Here is a 19053-nt window from a genome sequence, read left to right as displayed (position 1 = left end):
TAAGAAAAACATGTTCATGTTTTTAAAATGCTTCCTCCAACTACACTACTAGTAGTGCGTATCTGCGTACGTGCTTGCGTCATATTTCAACTTTGACCTCTCGTTGTACGTCTTTTCAGAATATCCACAAGGTGGCGCTAAAGTACAGTTTTTTTAAAGAGAGCTTTTTTAATTGTTTCTCATTCCAACAAAATATTCAAATTAACTAGATCAAAAGGTTTCTAATAACAAGCAGCATCCCTGTCTCCCGACTTTAGGATAAATTAATAATGTATCATTTTACAAACGATAAAGAAAAATGACTCACTAAATAACTGTATCACTGAGGGGAGGAAAAGTTTTTTTGAGGGCCCTCTCAAAGTACAATTAGGACTTGTCTAATGATATTTAGATTCACATCCATAAGCATGCATCCTGAACACAGTATTCAGAGCTCCTTGGGTAAAAGTAGCACACCAAAATATGGACATGTATAGAAGTAGTAGTGCAAATATAGTTCTCACTATATTATCATTATTCAAACATTTAAGTATAACATGGAACCTTTGATTGCTAACACTAATAAATTAAGTTAGTCATTTGGTAGCCATTTTTAACTACTTTACAAGGATTATATTTTTTATGGTTTCATTTGCAGAAAATGTTTTAATTTTAATGAACAAGAGTCAATTGTAAAATATCAGTCAACATTTATCTTGGATCCTCGGTAAAGTAAAATGTAGCAGAAAATAGAAATTCTTCCATAAAATATCCTCAAACACATAGTTAAATAAATTATAGAGTAAATCTACTCAACCCCTGACACTCGCCATGTACAAGAGTATATTTATAATTTATTTACCTGTTCATCAAGGCTGGTGGCCTCAGTGGTAACATCAAAGTCAGACACATCTAGTATCATTTTCTGCTCTAGTATTTTTATTTTGTATGCCTCATTATGTATGAAGCGTCCTTGGTTTGAAAGGAGCTTTCAAAAATGTAAGTTATTATTATCACCACTACACAGAGAACGTAAGAACAATAACAGACAGGTGTTTTTTTATTCAACATCTTTATTATGAAGTACCTTTTTAAAAGAAATGTACAAGTGGAACCAGCACAGTGACATCTTGGCGTTTACCTTTGAAAAACAGAAACACCGTGGACATGTGGTGCGGGTCTGAAGACACATATGAAATGATAATGTACATATTTACAGCAGAGGATCTATCAGAACAGAAGTGAGCAAGCATGACTGCAGCTTAAAAAATACAACGGGACTGACTGAGTGAAAATAAAAAGTTCCATTAAAAAGCATGGATTGGTTCAATAAAGATATTTCCAAAGATAACATGGTAAAGGCACTGTGTTTCACACAAACTGACAACACAACAGACGCGGTTGTTTGTTTTGTCCATCGAATCATAATCACAAGAAACAACTCTTAACAAATGTTGTCATTAAACTGTCCCTGGGCTTTCTTTCTAACAAAACAGATAAAATATATCAGAGGGCCGTCGCAGTTTGCACATAAACATTAAAACAAAATAGATAATTCAACTCATCAGGAAAACATTCCTTATAAAGAACATGCTTGGTGATTATTAAAATTACATTTTTTATAAACAAATACATATCTAAATTTTAAATTTCATATTGAAGGCATAATGGGTTGAAGTAAGGACAAATATGTTTTTACGATCCTATGTTTCCCTTTCTGGGCAGCAGCCCAGGACGAATCATGTTAGACATTCCTGCGAGACGTTCGGTAGGATCTCTTTGTTTGATGAACACATTCAATTTACTACCAGCATAGATAACACAAAACAATCAGGCCAACAGCTTGAGATCAACACTGAAGACAGACATGATGATGTGACCAGCGAAAGGATTTCTGTTGAGGTTAAAAGTTTAAAAAAGTCAGATTACATTCAGCTTACGTAGCTGGTGTGTGATCAGTGCATTGTCTGCACGGTGCTTTTTCATATTCTGGCCCCGAGGCCTCGCTGCAGTACTGTACTGATGTTTAAAATCTGAAGGGATTGTTTCCAATATCAAAAATAGGATTATTAGGCTTCTTGCTGAGAGCTACACTCATACCATTTGTCCTGTCTGTATGTTATTATGAAGCTAAAGCCAGCAGGCAGTTGGGTTAGCTTAGCTTAGCTTAGCAGAAAGACTGGAAACGGGGAAAAAGAAACTAGCCTGGCTCAAAACCTGCCTACCTGCACCTTTAAGGCTCAGTAGTTAACACCTTATACATTGATATTTTAGAGATTTAATTGATTAGACGATCTGGGAACATTTATTGTTATAAACATTTTCAAAAATTCCATGCAGAAATACCAAACACTTAACTTTCAGTTTCTAAATTGTGCAGAACTTTTTGTCCTTTTATTGCTTGGAACTGCTGGTCGGGCAAAACCAGCATTAATTATTAAACCAACCATGAGCAGTCAAACATTTGCTGGTTCAAGCTTCTTGTAAATTGTAAAGATCTGCTGCTTTCCTTTGTCATTTATAAAAGTTAATGATGACTATTTAGTTTTTAGGCTAATTTGGGATGCACGATATTATTGGCACGTTATCGGTATCTGCAGATTATGGCTTGAAAATGACACATCTGCTTCGGCAGATATGTAATTTTTCTGCTGATATTTCCACCGATAAAACAACGCTTTAATTCAGCCTAAATGCTTGAGTGTGTGTCCGCCACCCCTCTTTCGTCAAGCGTGAAGAAGGGTGCAAGATGTCTACGGTATGGCAGCTTTTCAAAGTTTCCGAAACAGACAGCATCGGTCATGCGAGGAGGAGCCAAATCTCATTCATTCAAGAATCTGCCAGTGGGCCACTTCAACAAGAGTAGGCATGATATCAATTCAGGGGAGACTTGATGTTCTCTGCAATTAGGTGGAAAAAAACACATGTGCCTAATATATCGGTATCAAAATAGTCAGAAAGGGTTGGAAATATCGGCATATTGGATATCGGCAAAAAATCCAATATCGTGCATCCCTAAGATTAATGGTTGGAAATGAGAAGCAATTTGAAGATAACACTTTGAGCTCTGGGAATCGGATTAGCATTTTTCACACCCGTGAAAAAACTGTAGGTTATTTGATGATGGAAATAATAGCTCAATAATCGATCACCCTGGAGTTAAGGGGAATAATAATATCGTAACATTTAACAGACAAATCGATTCATCCAGAAGATATTCAATAACAATAAGTAGTTAGTCTGTTTAACCAGGCTAGCTGTTCCCTCCAGTTTCTTTCCCTCATGCAACGCTTTGCTAAGCTAAGCTACATCCAACTGCTTGCCTTAACTTTACACTTCCCATACAGACATGAAAGTGGCATCAAATTTCACACCTAACTCTGCAAGAAAGCATACAAGCACACATCCCAAAATGTCAAACTATTCTTTTGCAATAAGCAGCAGATTTTAAACCGCAAAAGGAGAAGCTTCCCTTCTGCTCGTGATGGGAAGAGACATTAGATTCTTGTGGACTTGGACTGCACAAACACACCAATGTCGGCATACGGGACGCACGCTATGCTCTTTGGCTGAGTTCAGGCATACATGACACAGGCTTTCACACTCACCAACGCGCAGTAAGCTTTTTAGATAGTAATGGCACTGGCCAGGCAGGCGGGCGGGCGGGCAGGCACCTAGACTGAGCTTGGAGTTACGTACACAGGCGCTCAGTGTAGCTGAAAAATGAGGTGACAGTGTTACCTGGTAAAAACAACAGATACTGTGGTCAAAGACGGCATACCTTTAGTGTGCGCTCGTATTTTTCATGAGAATTTGTGAAGGTGAATATAAAACAACCCTATAATTAAAATCCATCACGTAGAGAAAAAAAACTGCGCACTCAAAGGTTAACAGTACAGAACTGAGGTGAAGGGGTGTGTTATAGAGAGGAGAAAACAAACATAATGGCTGCCCTGAAATGACTAATGAACTAGCTTCAAAACATACACAATAATACAACATTAAAGTCGAGATATAACGAAATTAGGCTGCATTAATAAGTAATAGTACCTGCCTTGTACATACACAATTCAAATAAAATGAAACAAGTAGCTAGGACACTTGTCTTATCAAAAATATGTAGCTTTGGTAAACAAGTTGTGTGGAGAACTGTTGTCTGAACATGTCGGTGTGAGAGATCACTACATGACATCTAGGAATCACGGGTGAGAACAGTTCCTGTTTGAGGCTATGACGTCGACGAGAGGAGAAGCAGGCTAAAGTTCCACTCCCCCAAAATCCTCTGTCCTCTCCTCCTGTCGCCAGCTGATGAGGAACAGAGACAGCAAAAGGCAGCGAGACTCCCGAAATGGAACAAAAAAACGCTTTCTTTACTGTCGCGAGCACCGTTGAAGAGTTTCCGTGGTAATGTAGCAGCATCGTAATGGTCTGCGGAGGACAGGCTCCTCCAGAGCAGAAGTGGAAGACTACTTAATCCTCTCTCCTTCCAGCAGTCGCCTCACCCTTTTCCATCCATCGCAGAGGAAGACTGGTCAGACATCAGATTTGACAGCGCTCCTCGTATATCCACAGTGGAGATGAGACAGGTGAAATAATTTACGTTCCTCTCCTCCGCTCCCGTTTCATCTGGCCGAGCTTCTTCGCTGTATGTGAGTTTGATCCAGGCATGACGCAGATATCCAGATATGCCATAAAAATAACCACCTCTTTAATACTCGAGCTTCTACCATGAGCTCAGTCTCCCTTCTGTCACACATTGCTCCTTCCATCTTTCTACTTTCTCTCGTTCGTTTTCTCACCGCTGAATTTCTATCCAATCCCAAAGTTCTCTTCCGATCTCCTTTTGTGTTCGAATGATCTGCTTGCAAATCTGTGTCATCTTCCTGTTCCCGAAAAATTTCAGTCAACCTTCTCCACCTTCCCGATGATCTTCTCCTCAAAGATGGGCAAGATGGCCTCATCGTCACGGACCTCCTCGAACACGACACCGCAGTCAAACTCGTCGCTCACTTTCTTAAAATAGAACCTGCACACAAAAATACAGACAAGCTCGATTATTTTGGACCACAAAAACATTAAAACTATATATCTTAACATGCATAGATCAGATTATCTCACCTGTAATGGCCCTTTTTGGTAAGCAGCTCCTTGAACTGGCCCAAAGTCACCACCCGGCCTTTAACAGATGTTCGGTATGGGATCGGCTCCCCACAGAAGTAGTAAGCGACGGTCATGTTCTCACACACCTGGCGCTTACCAGACTTGTGCCTTAGAAAGAGAGAGCAATGTCAAAACACTCAAAAACACAAGTTAAAGCCCTGCAAAGATGTGGTTTTGGGTTATACATTTACCTCTGCTTGGCCTGCTGTAGTGCGTTCCTCCTCCTCTCCTCCTCCAGCCTCCTCCTAGCCTCCTCCAGCTGGGTGAGGGGGTTGGGAGCCGGGTTGGGGGGCATAGCTGGGTCCTGGATGAAAGGGTGCGAGGGCTGGACCTGGCCGGACGACGAGCCAGGGAGGGCGGGGGACACTGAGGAGGGGTTGTTGCGCAGCTGGGCAGAGACCCAGGGGTGCACAGCTCCAAGTCGCTCCACTGATGTTGGGCGCGGTGACTCGCTGCTGGCCGCCGTCCTCCTGGAGCTGCTGGTGCTGCTGCTGTAAAGACAATGAGAACGGAGAGAAGATGAGCATCAAAAGACGAGACTGAGTCGCCCTGTTGAGATTGATCAAGACCAATTTAAAGAAAGGACCAACTGAAGGAACCAAAGCATCCAAAACAAGCATTTGATGCAGCTCATTTAATACAGTTCCACTCAACCCTGCTTCAGGACATGATTTCTTGTGTGCATGCTTTTTGTGAGATTTACATTCTCATTTCAAAAATGCAATTGTTAAAGTTGCAATCTCGAAGATCTCAGTTTCGTTCTCTTTAGCGGCACCTATGGCGACAAACGGTAATTGCAGGAGCACACTTCCCAGATATCCAGACAGTGTTGCATGTGTGACGTCCACGGTTGGCTCCAGTTGTAACTCTTGATTTTCCTCGCTGACGGTCGCTTTCCTTTTTAGACTGTTTGCTTCATCTGAGCGTCGAGTTTGTTTCTCTTTCTTTGGATTTTCACTTCTTGTTGAAGTTGTATCTGTAGTCATCCATCTTTGTTTGTTTGTTCAGCCACAGTAGATTACTGTTTACTCGCAACACTTGCAGAGACCGGAAAAGCAGCCGCTTAGCTCCGCCTACACTCTCTGACAGACCAACCACTGCTGGCTGATGGAACATGCGTCACTAACTGGGCGCCGCTTGGGATTTTTTCCACAAGTTACCACAGACACCCAGTCTGTAATACTGCAAATGCAGCGGCTTTCATCAGTGGGCCATAGGCTCAATCACCGTTGTGTTACCTCATTCAGCGATAGATAGTGACTTAAGAGACATTTATTTAAATGAAAACCTTCGAGATTACTACTTTAAGTAAAAGCAGTTATGTATACAGACTCTTTCCTAGGTTGAAGCCAAGAGAAAATCATCATCTGACTCTCCTGTTTCTCTAAGCTTTAAAGAGTGTTTATATGGTTTCTCTAAGCTCAATATTTTGCCTTTAAGGCACACAACTGTACGTGTCGGTTTCACTATCAACACAACAGACGACCTAAGCATCTAGCTGGTGGAAATACTTGCATTTACCAAGAGCCGGGTGTTTCTTGGTTGTTAGAGATCAATACAGAGCGGAGGAGGAGTTTACCTACTTCACTTCATATTTATCAGATGGCCACAAACAAGACACCAAATAAAGGCCTATGTTGATTACATGTCGGCTGGATAAAGTTGGGGTATTAACCTAAAATTAACCAGCTTATTTCTGCTTTAGATCATCCAAAGATTTGTTGACGTTTACATAACATGATTTCATATTAGACACATCAGGGTTTAATTATCTAGAGAGTTCATCTCTACATCCTGCACGTTTACTGCCTCTGCCTTTTGCCTGATACAAGCTTCTAAAACTGGTAAAACATTACAAGCTTAATAAAATATAATAAATTAATAAAATAAAATAACATGTTGAAATTGATGTCAATGCTCACCTGTGAGAGCTCTTCCTTTGTCGGTCTCCTTCCATCATCCACTGCAGGATCTTCTGATTTCTCTCCAGATCCTCCATTGGTACCTGGCCCTCCATGCCACGCCCACTCTCCTCACCTTTGCCCGATGTCTCCGATGTCTTCTTACAACCTCGCCGTGATAGCGTGCTGCCTTTACTACTGCAGAATGAAAGGCAACAGAAACCAGGTGAGAACATCTGAAGACATACAGTTTGCTGAAGACTTAGAAAATGTGAGCGCATTCAACCACGCAAGCCTACCTGTAACCCATGCCGTCAATCGTGCTGGCTCCGGCCCCGTCAGCGTAGTTGCGAGTTCTCCCTGCGTACTGATTAGCTGGGTCTCCGTTCCACAGGAGGTTGGCCTGAGACCTAGAGCCCGCCTCCTCCTGCCCTTCTCTTCCTCTGTGGTGATACAGCGGCTTGTGGTGATGCATACCTGAAACGAAGGTGAAAAGAAGTTAAGGGATGCGCCTGCAACTCTCAAAACCAAAGTCCTGACTGAAACGGGTACATCGTTTCATCTGAGTTTGTGTCAAAGTCAGTGAAACTGACACCAAGGTGCAGTGAATAAATACATTAATCCATTTGTATTCTTCAGTTAATCAGATATCAAGATGCATCATTATACGATTGTCTTACAATACATCAATTATCGCAGAATCGATGTATCGTGATATTATCATAATGGGCATATCGCACATCATATCGTATCGTGAGTTACCCTGTGATTCCCACCACTTATCTATTCTCATGTAAGAGTCAAGTTTGACAAAGCCTATAGTGCCCAGCTGTTTGATGACATTGCTGAACCACCTTTATATCTGTCAGTTAATTAAGATTGACAGGTTCAGTAGGGAGCAATTGGGTTGGGACTGAGGGCCTTGTTTAGGCTTCCAGCCAAAATTTGTAGGCGATCTTAAACGTGTTTCTGCGTCTCAGTCTGCACACTCAATCAGATTTCAAAGTGTATTTTGCATCACACACAATGAAAACCTGCAAAGCCAGAGTATAACCTTCTCTATAGCCGAGTTTGTCTGGTGCAAGTGTGACGAAGGAGCAATGTGACAGTGTGATTTTGTTGGAGAGCAAGATGATGGATCTCATTTCCCTTCCTTCTTTTGTTGCAAGTCACATCACTAGCGTAAGGGTTACTAATGCAACCTGTGCAGGTGAACACAGGACTCCTTTCTGATCACTTGCAAATAAAAGTGCGGACTGCTTATCAAAACGATCTGATTTGCCTGCGGTCCAAGCAAAGCTCAAGGCAGGTCAGGGAGGTTGGAAAATAATAGTGGAATATACTGTTGGGAACGTATCTCTCCATGGGGTTTGTTTACAATTACTATAATACAGTCGCTTGTTCACTGTGACAGCTGCAAGAGCACAGAATCATCTGACAAGACAAGGAGTTATGGTACAATACGTGCCAATCATGGCCCGTTATTAGCTGAGAACAGCCCTGTTTTAAGCTCTGTTTAGACAGAAAATAACGCATGATTAAAGCACACTGTATGCCCCCCCCCCCCCCCCCCCTCACCCCCACAGCCTCTTACCTTTGACCCCAGGGACAGGCAGAGTGTGACCTCCCCCTCGGTGTGGGGGGAAGTGAGGAGGCCCGATCCCGCCGTCGGGCGAACGTGATGATTTGGGAGGAGAATGCCGACCCCCTCCTCCTAAGGTGCTGTTGGTTGCCCCCGGCGACTGGCAGCCCGGCGTTTTCATCACGCGCTGCACGTGCTCATCCAGAATAGATTCAGGGTCGTCGTCGAGGGAATCCTCCATTGCAACCAGGCCGCCGTATGTGGCGGCCGATGCCGTGTTAGCAGTGGTCTCTGAGTAACGGGCGCCGTAGAGAGGTGGAAACGATGAGGGGAGGGGAGGTGGTAAGCTATGAGAGGACATGGAGGTTGTCACAGAGATGTCAGCGTCATCGCCCTCTTCTTCCTGTTTGGATAAGTAGACAAAGACTTCCTCTTTAAATGTGACATAAACACGTATCAAACAGTATGAACACGCAAAGACAAGGTCAGAAGGTGGAAATGAACAAATCCTTTTTTAAATGTAATTAATTTCAAGTTAAACAGGTGCTTTGGCTTGAGGGCAATGGTGATTTTATTGTGACAGAATTCATTATGAGGCTGTCAATCTTGGAACCCCTCGGCTATCTGAAGACGACAAAGTCTCTGGGAGCGACGACCAACTTTTCAGGGCTTCCGGTGTAGCCAGCAGTTTGTGATGAAAGACTTCCTTTTCCGCGCGCTGCATTCTTTACAGTCCGACGAGCAACATGAGAAGCGAGAACAGAGTTGGAGTTGTGATACGACATCTAAGACTGGATTGTTAGCTGCACTCGCATGCCGATATTTATCTCTAGAGATTAATTAAAAGCTAAATCCTGTCAGATAACAGACGACGTGAGCCGGGGTGGCATTATGACCCTTGTGCTCACCACATGGACTGTTTTTTCTGCAGCCACCAAAGCCTGCTGTTACATGATCGCTCAATACTACTCAGAGTAGGGATGCAGAAATTCAACATTTTCTCTAACAGATTACTCGTCCCATTGCTTAAAAGATTACTCAAGTAATCACTTTGTAGTTTTTGTTTTTTTCCCCCCCATGCGCTCCAGTTTACAAAAGTCTCCCTTTCCATTGCTTACTCGGTTGTGTGCGGCTTAATCAGCAATGGACAGGGAGACCGTCTGCTCGCCACATATGGCAGTTGTTGCCACCTGCAGGGAATAAGCACTGGGGTGATTTCCTACATATCCCTCCAGTATTTATCGGTCAGAGAGGACAGCAACGACTGCCCACCTCTGTTCAACAAGGTATGCAAACATTTCGTTATCAGATGTCCAGTGGGTTTTACAACACTGGACAACGCTGTGCTTTGGGAGGGTCATCGGATCCTGCTTCAGGTGGAGAGCCTGCATCGATAGGGCGCTGTGGTGGACTAGCTGCTCCCCTGATGCGCTCTAGGTTAGGGACAACCTTGGAACCATCATTGATGGCCAGCTGGAGCGTGTGGACCAGGGGTGGCCAACACTGCTCCTGGAAGGCTACCTTCCTGAATGTTTTAGGTTTCTCCGCACTGTAACACAACTGATTTGAATGATCTGCTCGAAACATTCGAATCAGGTGTGTTAGAGTGCGGAGAAACCTAAAACGTGCAGGAAGGTAGCCCTCCAGGAGCAGGGTTGACCACCCCTGGTGTGGACCAAGCAGCTGACCGACTCCCAGTATTGCCATGAGAAGCTTTTTTCTGTCTGTATCAGCCAACGTTTCACCAGCAGCTTTTAGCTAAGTCTTCACAGGATTCTTCAGCTACAGCCGGCTGCCTGCGGTTCCTATGACATCATCGCTGAATTTGCAATATTGCCGTGGGGCAACAGAAAGCAACAAGCATGGAAGCTTTTTAAATAACAATTATAGGCCTAAATGACAGAGGTAAAATTTATTTAGCGAGTACCCGTATGCACCCCTAGTACAAACACACCACAAACGGTAACCGGAACACGTCCGATACCCAAACCTTGCGCCTACAGCTTCTGCAATTTTAAGCAGAATCTTTAACAGAGATTATTATGCTATAAGTTGTATGGTGAGCCAGATATGACAAAATTATAGCTTGAGTGTGTTAAGACTGAAAATATCAGAAGATCTATAAGCACAACTGCAAAAGATAAGACGCCATTTTTCAAATATCATGTACAGAAAAGTTTTGTTTCGCTTAGTACTTGATATAAAATTGCTTAGACAGCCCGACAGAAATAAAAGAAACACACATTTAAAAAGATAACTTCCAATAAGAGCTGCATACAAAATCAGATCAGTATCACAACATATTGAATCGTTGTAAAAGAGAGTGATATTTTGAACATCCTTTTCTTGGTCATGTGCTTGTGTTTTCTGCGTCTTTGATCATGATTTATCTAGAGCAAAACTCTATTTCCAGTTAGACTAGATGGCTTTATACTGTGATTTTAATTCAATGCTTTCCAGGCCATAGCCCAGTCATAAAATCCCAGAATATCATCAGTGTTTCTCCTGCATTGCTGCTGAACTCGCTGTGAGCCAATTTGCCAACCGCGCCACACAGCTCTCATAAGTAAAACAATAACTGTCAAATTTGATTCATTATTCATCAGGTAATTCTGAGGAAACAACACCACCAACACACGGTTACTCACCAGTCGTACTCTCTTCAGCCTCTCTTCGAGTCTTTCCTGAGCCTCCCTCTCTTTGAGAACCGTCTCCAGCTTGCTGATGAGCTCAGCTGCAAACCTCTCGGGCTGTACGTGGATGTCCTTTGGCATGCGGTACGTGCGCTGTTTATAGAAACAAGCGAAAAATTACACACCACAAATTCCCGTGCACATCTGCAAATTGAGATGCCACTTTAGTGACCTAACATGTAAAGTATTGAGAAATGTAGCCAGGAAAGACAGAATAATTAAATATCACAAGAAGCAGAAGAAGCATAAAACAGTTGTTGTAATTCCGATTAAGAGAAAAACATGCGACGGTTGTGTGCCTCAGAATCTCTCTGTCAATATAACACATCATTTTGGGACAAGATAAGTACCTCGAGGCTATGTATTTGTCTGCTACAGTAATAATTAAAGCTGCAACACTATCTCTTTACACATACAAGCTGGTATTTGATTAACGATCATGTTACCATTACTGCTACACAAACACAGCTGTGAAGAACTTACAGGTATATGAGGTAGGGGCACACGTCCATTAGCTTTGGCACTTTCATGCATCTCTTTACGATGCTGCTTCCGATATCTGTATGGAGGAATACCATCTCTGCACACAAACACACAGACGTCAATCACACACGGATCTCAACATCTTATTCACTATAAGGTTTAATTCAAGAGTGGATGATTGGATGATTATTATTTGTACTTACACACTGCTGTCGGTCAGTGACAGTGTGTCCGCATCGCTCGACATGCTCTGCTGCTCACTGTCATTGGCACTGGTCGCTGGAGCACGGGCATAGCCCATGTTTGCGTAGTACGGGTTCACCGGTTCCCGCCATGTTCTGAGGATGATTATAATGTGGTGAGTTAACATTAAAATGTCGATACATGTAAACCTCAGTAAACACTTGGTGAGCACACAGCTAGACATAAGTAAGGATCATATTAGTTTTGTTTCATTGCATTAAAACACAATTGTCCCTTCGCTAAGCCCCTCCCCTGAATGGCCACGGTCCAATCCTACATTAGCAACCGTAACTAGGCACGGGAGGCCTGTCAAGCTTTCAGAACATGAAGAAATGCCTAAACGGTGTGCGTATGGAATCTGCAAGTCCGACAGGAGATATCATCAAAGTTTAGAGGGGGGTGTCATATTTTTTGCTCTTCCGAAGCCAAAAACTCAAAAGGAGAGATGTCGGACATGGATTAGAAATTGTTAAAGATAGTAAACTGGCCACCGCTTGCAATCCTGTCTGGCCTTCGCTACCAACACTGATGATATCAGCACAGCCTTTACTTTACCACCCCTTGGTTTGTGCCATTGTTGTGGCAAACTTGTTCAGGATTTTGTTGGGCTCTCCTTTAGGAGATCCAGCATATGGATCACGCTCACGATACGCAAGCAACATCCTGACATGCTTTTAAAAAAGTGAGTGGAATCATAACTAAACGTTTGCTTAAAATAAAACAATATATTGACTTTCCCTGCTGTGCAAGAACATTGTTGTTCCTGTATATGATTGTCCTTAACATGAATGGGGTGCCTGATGCTTGCATTAGGGCCGGTGAACTTTGTCTCGATTTTTAATGTCATCTTCGTTCTCAACACTCCGCTGACAAATTATATTCTGGATGTAGCTTTGAAATGTGTTTTCATCCTTTCTGTCTACTTCTCTCTGATATTTGGGGACTATTTTTCCAGAAATTTGCAATAATTTCCCTTGGAACATCTCTCACTGTTATAGTTGAAAACGCCATAATATTTACATGCCGGTGCGAAAGCTTGACAGGCGTAGCAACAGTAACCGGGGGGGGCGGGACTTAGCAGAGGATCAATTTCTATGGGACATGTCTCAAGTTTATAAAAAAACGTTTTAACTCCTGTGATGAAATGTTGATCTGCTTTACATTTTAAGTCAAGAAAAAAGACAAATAAAAAAGCAATTAGAAGATATGCAAAGGGGCAGTGTTTTCAAGGTATCTATATTTACACCCAAATTCCACTATTACAGTAAAATGGGTGAAGTCAGTTGGTGTAAACATGATGATGCTAAGAGTAAAGGAGGGAGGAGAAAAATAGACTCGACGACATCGTCTTTTCATACACACACACCTGTACTCCCTGCTGTCCGGCCTCCTCCTGTTGGTAGAGGCTCTCTGCGGTGCTGTCTGCATCAGCAGGCTATGAGTCAGCCTACCAGCTGGTGTGTCTCCACACTCCTCCTCATCTTTCTCCTCTTCCTCCTCCCTAACCCCACTTCCTCCACACCTAAAATCAGATTAAATGTGATCTGTTAGTCAAACATCGGAGCCAATCATCTTTTCACACTTAATGAGAATTTTTTTGTTTTAGAGTTGCCCATTAGTTTAATTTATTATCATCTCACCTCCATTCCTCATCCTCAGCAAGTGTGGGTAAGTACCCAGGCACAGGCTTAGCTGGACCAGATGAAGGGCTCTGATCGCTGGGGTTCGGCTTGGGGCTCTCGCCTCCTGTCCGCGTGTACTCCAGGTACAGATCCGACTTCAGAAACAAAGGGTAGGTGTTCTCCTCCATCATGGCCTGGATCTCTGTCTGGGCCTGGAACAAAAAAACACGGTGATTATCTTGAATCTGGAGAAATGATATAAAACTAAATGATGCCTCAAAAAGGGGGTCTTCTTTTCACACAATTTTAAATCACTTAGTTAATTCCCCCTACTCATACACACAAGCGTTCTGACCTAACACTTGGTTCAACTTTATTCATGACATAGGCTGAAAAAACCACCAACACTGCTTAGATTTTGAATATAAATGTGAACACAAGTTGCTATGATCTCTACATGGTTCTATAACAAATTAAAAATACCCATTCCAGGCCAAAACAATCACATGCAGTAAAGAAACATTTATGTAAGGGACTACCTAGCCAACAAGCTTTTGTCAATGTCCTCCTAACCAGGTTTGAATGACGGTCAGATTGTACTTGGCTTTGGTAAACCAATGTTTTAATTAGGGATGAAAATGAATATACAAAAGCTTGAACATTAAACCTGCTCCAAAAAATCCTCTAAAAAACAGCAAAAGAAAAGAAAGCAAGAGAGAGTGCAGCGAAAAGGTTGGCTGCAGAGAAAACTAAAACCAGCCTCAATTGGTTCATTATGGTGATTATGTAACCTCATTCTGTGTAATTTTGTTGTTCAGCGGTGAAGTGTAAGGAACTACAGTAAGGAACTACAGTTGGAAAGTTTTATTAACAGGCTGTGAAAGCATTTTTCTATACACATGTTCTGAACACACATCCAGCTGACCTGCGTCTTATCAAGAGACATAAACAGTAAAAAGGATCAAGGGGCCAGGTGGGCAAGGAAGCGAAAAACGTACTTGAATCTACAACCAGCATCATTTGCTGCAGTGTTGTGGTTAACTAACTAAAGTAGAAAACTTTTCCCATGTTTAAAACTACTACTTTAATTTTACTACAGTCCTTTATGGCAACAGGGGCCTGTTAGGCACCAATGAGTCTCAGATACTGTAACTGAATTTCAACTGCAGCAACCCATGTCCAGTTATAGCTCCTGGGCCACCGTTCCTGCCCCCTAAAGATTATTTTTCAGTTAGGAAGTACTAAATGTGGATGACAGGTCCATCATAAGCAATAAGTCTGCAACAACAGCATTTATTTCAAGTGCAAATCGTCCAAAATTAAAATAATGCATACAAGATAAACTTTCTACACAACAAATGAAGTGGGATTTGGTATTTTGTGACAAATATACTCGAGATCCTCGAGCCTGTTCAGAGGTCAACTTTATGAGTTTTTATGTTGTCAGCACAGCGCTGCCAACAAAGCTAATAGTGCTGCTTTTCAGATGCCATAACTTATCGTGCCAACAGGCCCAATTCGGTTTTACTTTCTGTATGTTGTCGGCCTTCACATCATTGAAGTTTAGCATTGTCTGATACAGCAACAGCCTAAACTTTCAAACCTTGCGTGACTGAACCAAACCAGTACCAAAAAAAAGAAAAGACAAGGACAACACAATTACTTAATTACCTGTTCAAACATGGCAGGGTCTGGATGCGGCCTTCCAACACAGTCTCTGATGAAGCTCTTGGTGGCTCCTTTGATCTGCCTGGAGACAATCCCACTTCCGTCTACAATGTACTTCCTGTAGATGACCTTGGCCAGCTTTGTCCTCCTCTCCTGGCTCGTCTTCCTGAACCCCGAGCAAGCGAACCAGAAGTCAAGAAGGTCTGCACACCCTTCCTGGCACAGGAAGTTTTTGAACAGCTGGATGCCTTCCTGGTCGTCTAGGAGGGAGTGAAGTGACTCGGCCCACTTCAGGTAAGGTGGAGTTGGTGAGGCTGAGCCCTCTGGTTCGTACCCCAAGTCCAAATCGGGGCGACGTGGGGTCGCTGACGACGAGGAGGGTGTGAAACTTGATGGATCCCCCATTTTAGATGACGAGGATGACGGGGGATAGCCAAGTGTTTGGGAAAGGGTGTTTGGACGGGTGTTGGCTGACTGGACAGGGGGGTTCACATCAGATCCCTCCTCACCAGGAACTGGGGGTCGCGGAGCATCCTCGGTAAAGTGGGTAGGGCCGCTCAGAGAGGCCACAACCCCACCACCGCCCCTGTACCCAATCCCATGTAATTCTCTGACAACACTCATGTCTCTGGTTGCTCAAGGCAGAGGTCAGATCTTCCCCTCTAGCAATGATTTTGCTGGCAAACAATTCACCCTATGATTGAAACAAAAAAGGCAGTTAGTTGTAGCAGTGGGAGTTGACACAAAGGACATGAAGATTATTACTAAGACCATAAGGAAGACTGACTCATCTCACCCCCATAACTGTGTCAGACCGCTATTTTCATACACAGACGCATTAAAAAGCAATACAAATTTAAGATGAGAAGACCACATACACAAAATAGAAAAAGCAGGTTACAGACAAGTGTGATTGAAATTTAGACGAAGTTTGTCACTATACCTAAAAAACATTGCTAGAATGCTAATTTGGCTTGATTGCTAACATACAGAAGTTAGCATTAGATGTTGTTAATAAAGCGTCTCTTACTTTCAACTAACAACTAAGACGCCAGTCAGACAAAAAAGAGTTCAATGTTGTGTGTTTAAATTTCCCAGCTGAAGTTCACCATTAAGTTTTAGTCATCAGTTAAACAGCTAGCGTCAAAGCTACCGCCAACAGTTGTCAAAACAAAGCTTCGTGTGACTGGACATAGTTTTGTAAATAACCAAGTAATGTTAACAAGCTAAGACAGCTAGCTAGCCTTGTAGCAATGCCACCACCATTGCCAGTGCTTTGAAGTGAGAATCTCATTCATCTTGGCCTGCAAAGACGGTGGGGGATGGGTACAGAAACAAACTCTACAACCACACAAGACGGGCCTGCGTGCAAAAACACTTCAACACAAGCGTACTTTGTAAATTTATTCATGCCAAGTAAACTCACAGAGAAGCAACCTAAACTTCCCTACAGATTAAAACCAACAAATCAGCCCATCTAAGATCAATCAAAACAAGAAAGCGAGGGCACGTTTTCCACTCTACTGGCTGCAGCGCCAGCTAGCTTGAGTGTTAGCTAGTTTTGGTTAGCTTGTTAGCAGGCTAGCTTAGCTAGGTACGTAAACGTCCCGTGTTTTCCACAAAAGTATCTGTCCTACCGTCTCTGAAAGCCCGGTCCCCGTAATCCACTGCATTGGGGATACTGGCGTGAACTGTGTGCTCCAAAACGCAGCATATGGATAGCTTTCTGATATTAAATATTAACGAAAATAACCCGTCGACTATCCCATTAACTCCCCATGGTGGCTTCTTTCAGAGCAATAATACAGAGCGAGAGAGAATACGTGCGTGCACGCCGACGCCGTGCGGTGTGTAGTACGTTCATAGAAGTGCGACGAATAGAAGCGACACACCGCGCGTCGTACAGCTCCCGGTATTAGTATTCCTTACTTCGGTTGAATTAGCATTAACGTTAGAGGCAAATACTACAAGTACCAAAGTAAAAGTTCTCACATGTCAGGTAAAGTTTCCAGTGTTATTCATCTATTATACCTTGCACTATGAGATAAGGATTACCGGTGAATTCCAATTTTAACGTTTTAGTGTTGTATAATAAACAATTGTACGATATAGTATAATTTTATTCTAAGTTTTTAAAATCTTAGTTTGCAAAAAAGCTATACCTCTTACACTAGAGTATTGAAGAAAAAAGTATAATATTTCTTCATGAATGTAGTGATGTATAAAATTGAAATACACAAGTAAAGCATTAATGCCTTCAGAATTGTACTTAAGTACAGTAGTTAAGTAAATTTAATTACTATATTACTTTCACCACTACAGCTTACTGCCGGTGTATTTTGAAATACAGTACTTGCATATATTATTTGCATATATAATATTAAAAATAAAGGTTGCACTATTTACACCAAAGAAATATCTCTAACAATGTCAGCAGATTACATACAGTGATTTTTGTTAAACACATTTATCAATCCTCTAATGCTCATTTTGTAAAAGTAAAATTTAACTAAAGTAACCAAAATTAAGTAGTACGCAGGTTAAGAGGATGTAGTCAGATCATTATCTGAGGTAAATGTAAAAATACTACAATGTAAAACTACTCCATAATTAAGCAATACTTTTTGTTGTTGGTCCAGGAGCCATTTTTTACTTCTGAATATATGTACATTTAAATTAATAATTAAATGAAAATAATACATAATGTGTAAATAACAGGTCATACATTTATTTTTCTAAGTGAAATTTATTATTTATTTATTCATTTTATTATAATTTATCTATGATGTGTTGGAGCAAAAAATATATTTACATTTCATCTAAAATAAAGTGAGGTGGAAGCATAACGTAGCATAAAAGTAAAATATTCAAGTTAAGTACAAGTAACTCAAAATTGTACTCAAGTACAGCAGTTTTGTAAATGTAAATATACTAATTTAACCACTGGCATTACATCAAATAAGTTGCTTTCAATCAGGGTTTGAATATCATGACGGTTCTAGTTGTCGCAGCTCTATATCAGGGTAGCGAAATTTCGCCCAGCAGCGCCCCTGCTGACACCAACACGTAATTACAGAATTCACAACATAAAGTGTATTGCGATATAAACGCTAGCTTTTTAATAGACTCTAATTAGTAACTATTTATATATTTTGTAACAGACGTTGCCATAAATGTGAATGGCATGCATTAAAACAGGAGAAATAAAAGAACCGGTCGCAGGAGCAGCAGCACAGACAACATGTACAGCAGGTAGCCTACAGCTTACTTTGCTCCGGGCAATCAGCTACTCTGACTGCGAGACAAATCTGAGACAAAAACCACATGTCAGGGAGAAACAGTGACAAAACAACCAGGCGGCTTTTCTTACCTCAGGAAACAGGTGTTCAGTAAATGGATCCCACCTCCGCTGAGTGAAGAGTGACTGACAGGACACGGAGAGCACACCGCCGCCGACACCACCTGAGCATCCCGCTTGTCAGTCGCCTCCGCCGGGCTGTCAGTCAGTCAGGAGCACCGAGCTGCCACCGCTGGGTGTGTGTGTGTGTGTGTGTGTGTGTGTATGACACACAGAGAGAGAGAGAGAGAGAGAGAGAGAGAGAGAGAGTAAGAGAGAAAGAGAGAGAGCGATTAGCCTGCAGTTGTCAGACATTAATATCCTCTCAATGTTAACAATGTGGTTACATATCCATTGTATCCCATTTACCTAATGAGAACTCATC

The 19053-nt window shown here is 42.1% G+C and overlaps 1 protein-coding gene across 3 annotated transcripts; it reads right to left on the bottom strand.

Moving 5' to 3' along the window:
• Positions 1 to 1056: 1056 nt before the first annotated feature.
• Positions 1057 to 18756, bottom strand: LOC138594787 (axin-1-like). Of its 3 annotated transcripts, none has more exons than XM_069666014.1 (13): positions 18702 to 18756; positions 15335 to 16025; positions 13682 to 13875; positions 13408 to 13563; positions 12002 to 12136; positions 11799 to 11895; positions 11271 to 11408; positions 8635 to 9025; positions 7340 to 7517; positions 7062 to 7238; positions 5331 to 5630; positions 5098 to 5247; positions 1057 to 5005 (listed from the first exon to the last, which is right to left on the bottom strand). In XM_069666014.1, exons 2-13 carry the CDS (start codon positions 15953 to 15955, stop codon positions 4879 to 4881), a joined length of 2664 nt encoding a protein of 887 aa, XP_069522115.1. In that variant the 5' UTR covers positions 15956 to 16025; positions 18702 to 18756; the 3' UTR covers positions 1057 to 4878. The 3 variants fall into 3 exon arrangements, with proteins under 3 accessions (XP_069522115.1, XP_069522114.1, XP_069522116.1); XM_069666013.1 differs by lacking the exon at positions 18702 to 18756 and adding an exon at positions 16969 to 17114; XM_069666015.1 differs by lacking the exon at positions 18702 to 18756 and adding an exon at positions 16969 to 17114 and having other exon boundaries at positions 7062 to 7235.
• Between the last annotated feature and the right edge of the window lie 297 nt (positions 18757 to 19053).

The sequence above is a fragment of the Semicossyphus pulcher genome, unplaced genomic scaffold, assembly GCF_022749685.1.
Source record: "Semicossyphus pulcher isolate SPU_LCO1_2020_fin unplaced genomic scaffold, fSemPul1.0.p SCAF_17, whole genome shotgun sequence".
Lineage (NCBI taxonomy): Eukaryota > Metazoa > Chordata > Actinopteri > Labriformes > Labridae > Semicossyphus > Semicossyphus pulcher.
This window is presented reverse-complemented; position numbering and strand designations above follow the sequence as displayed.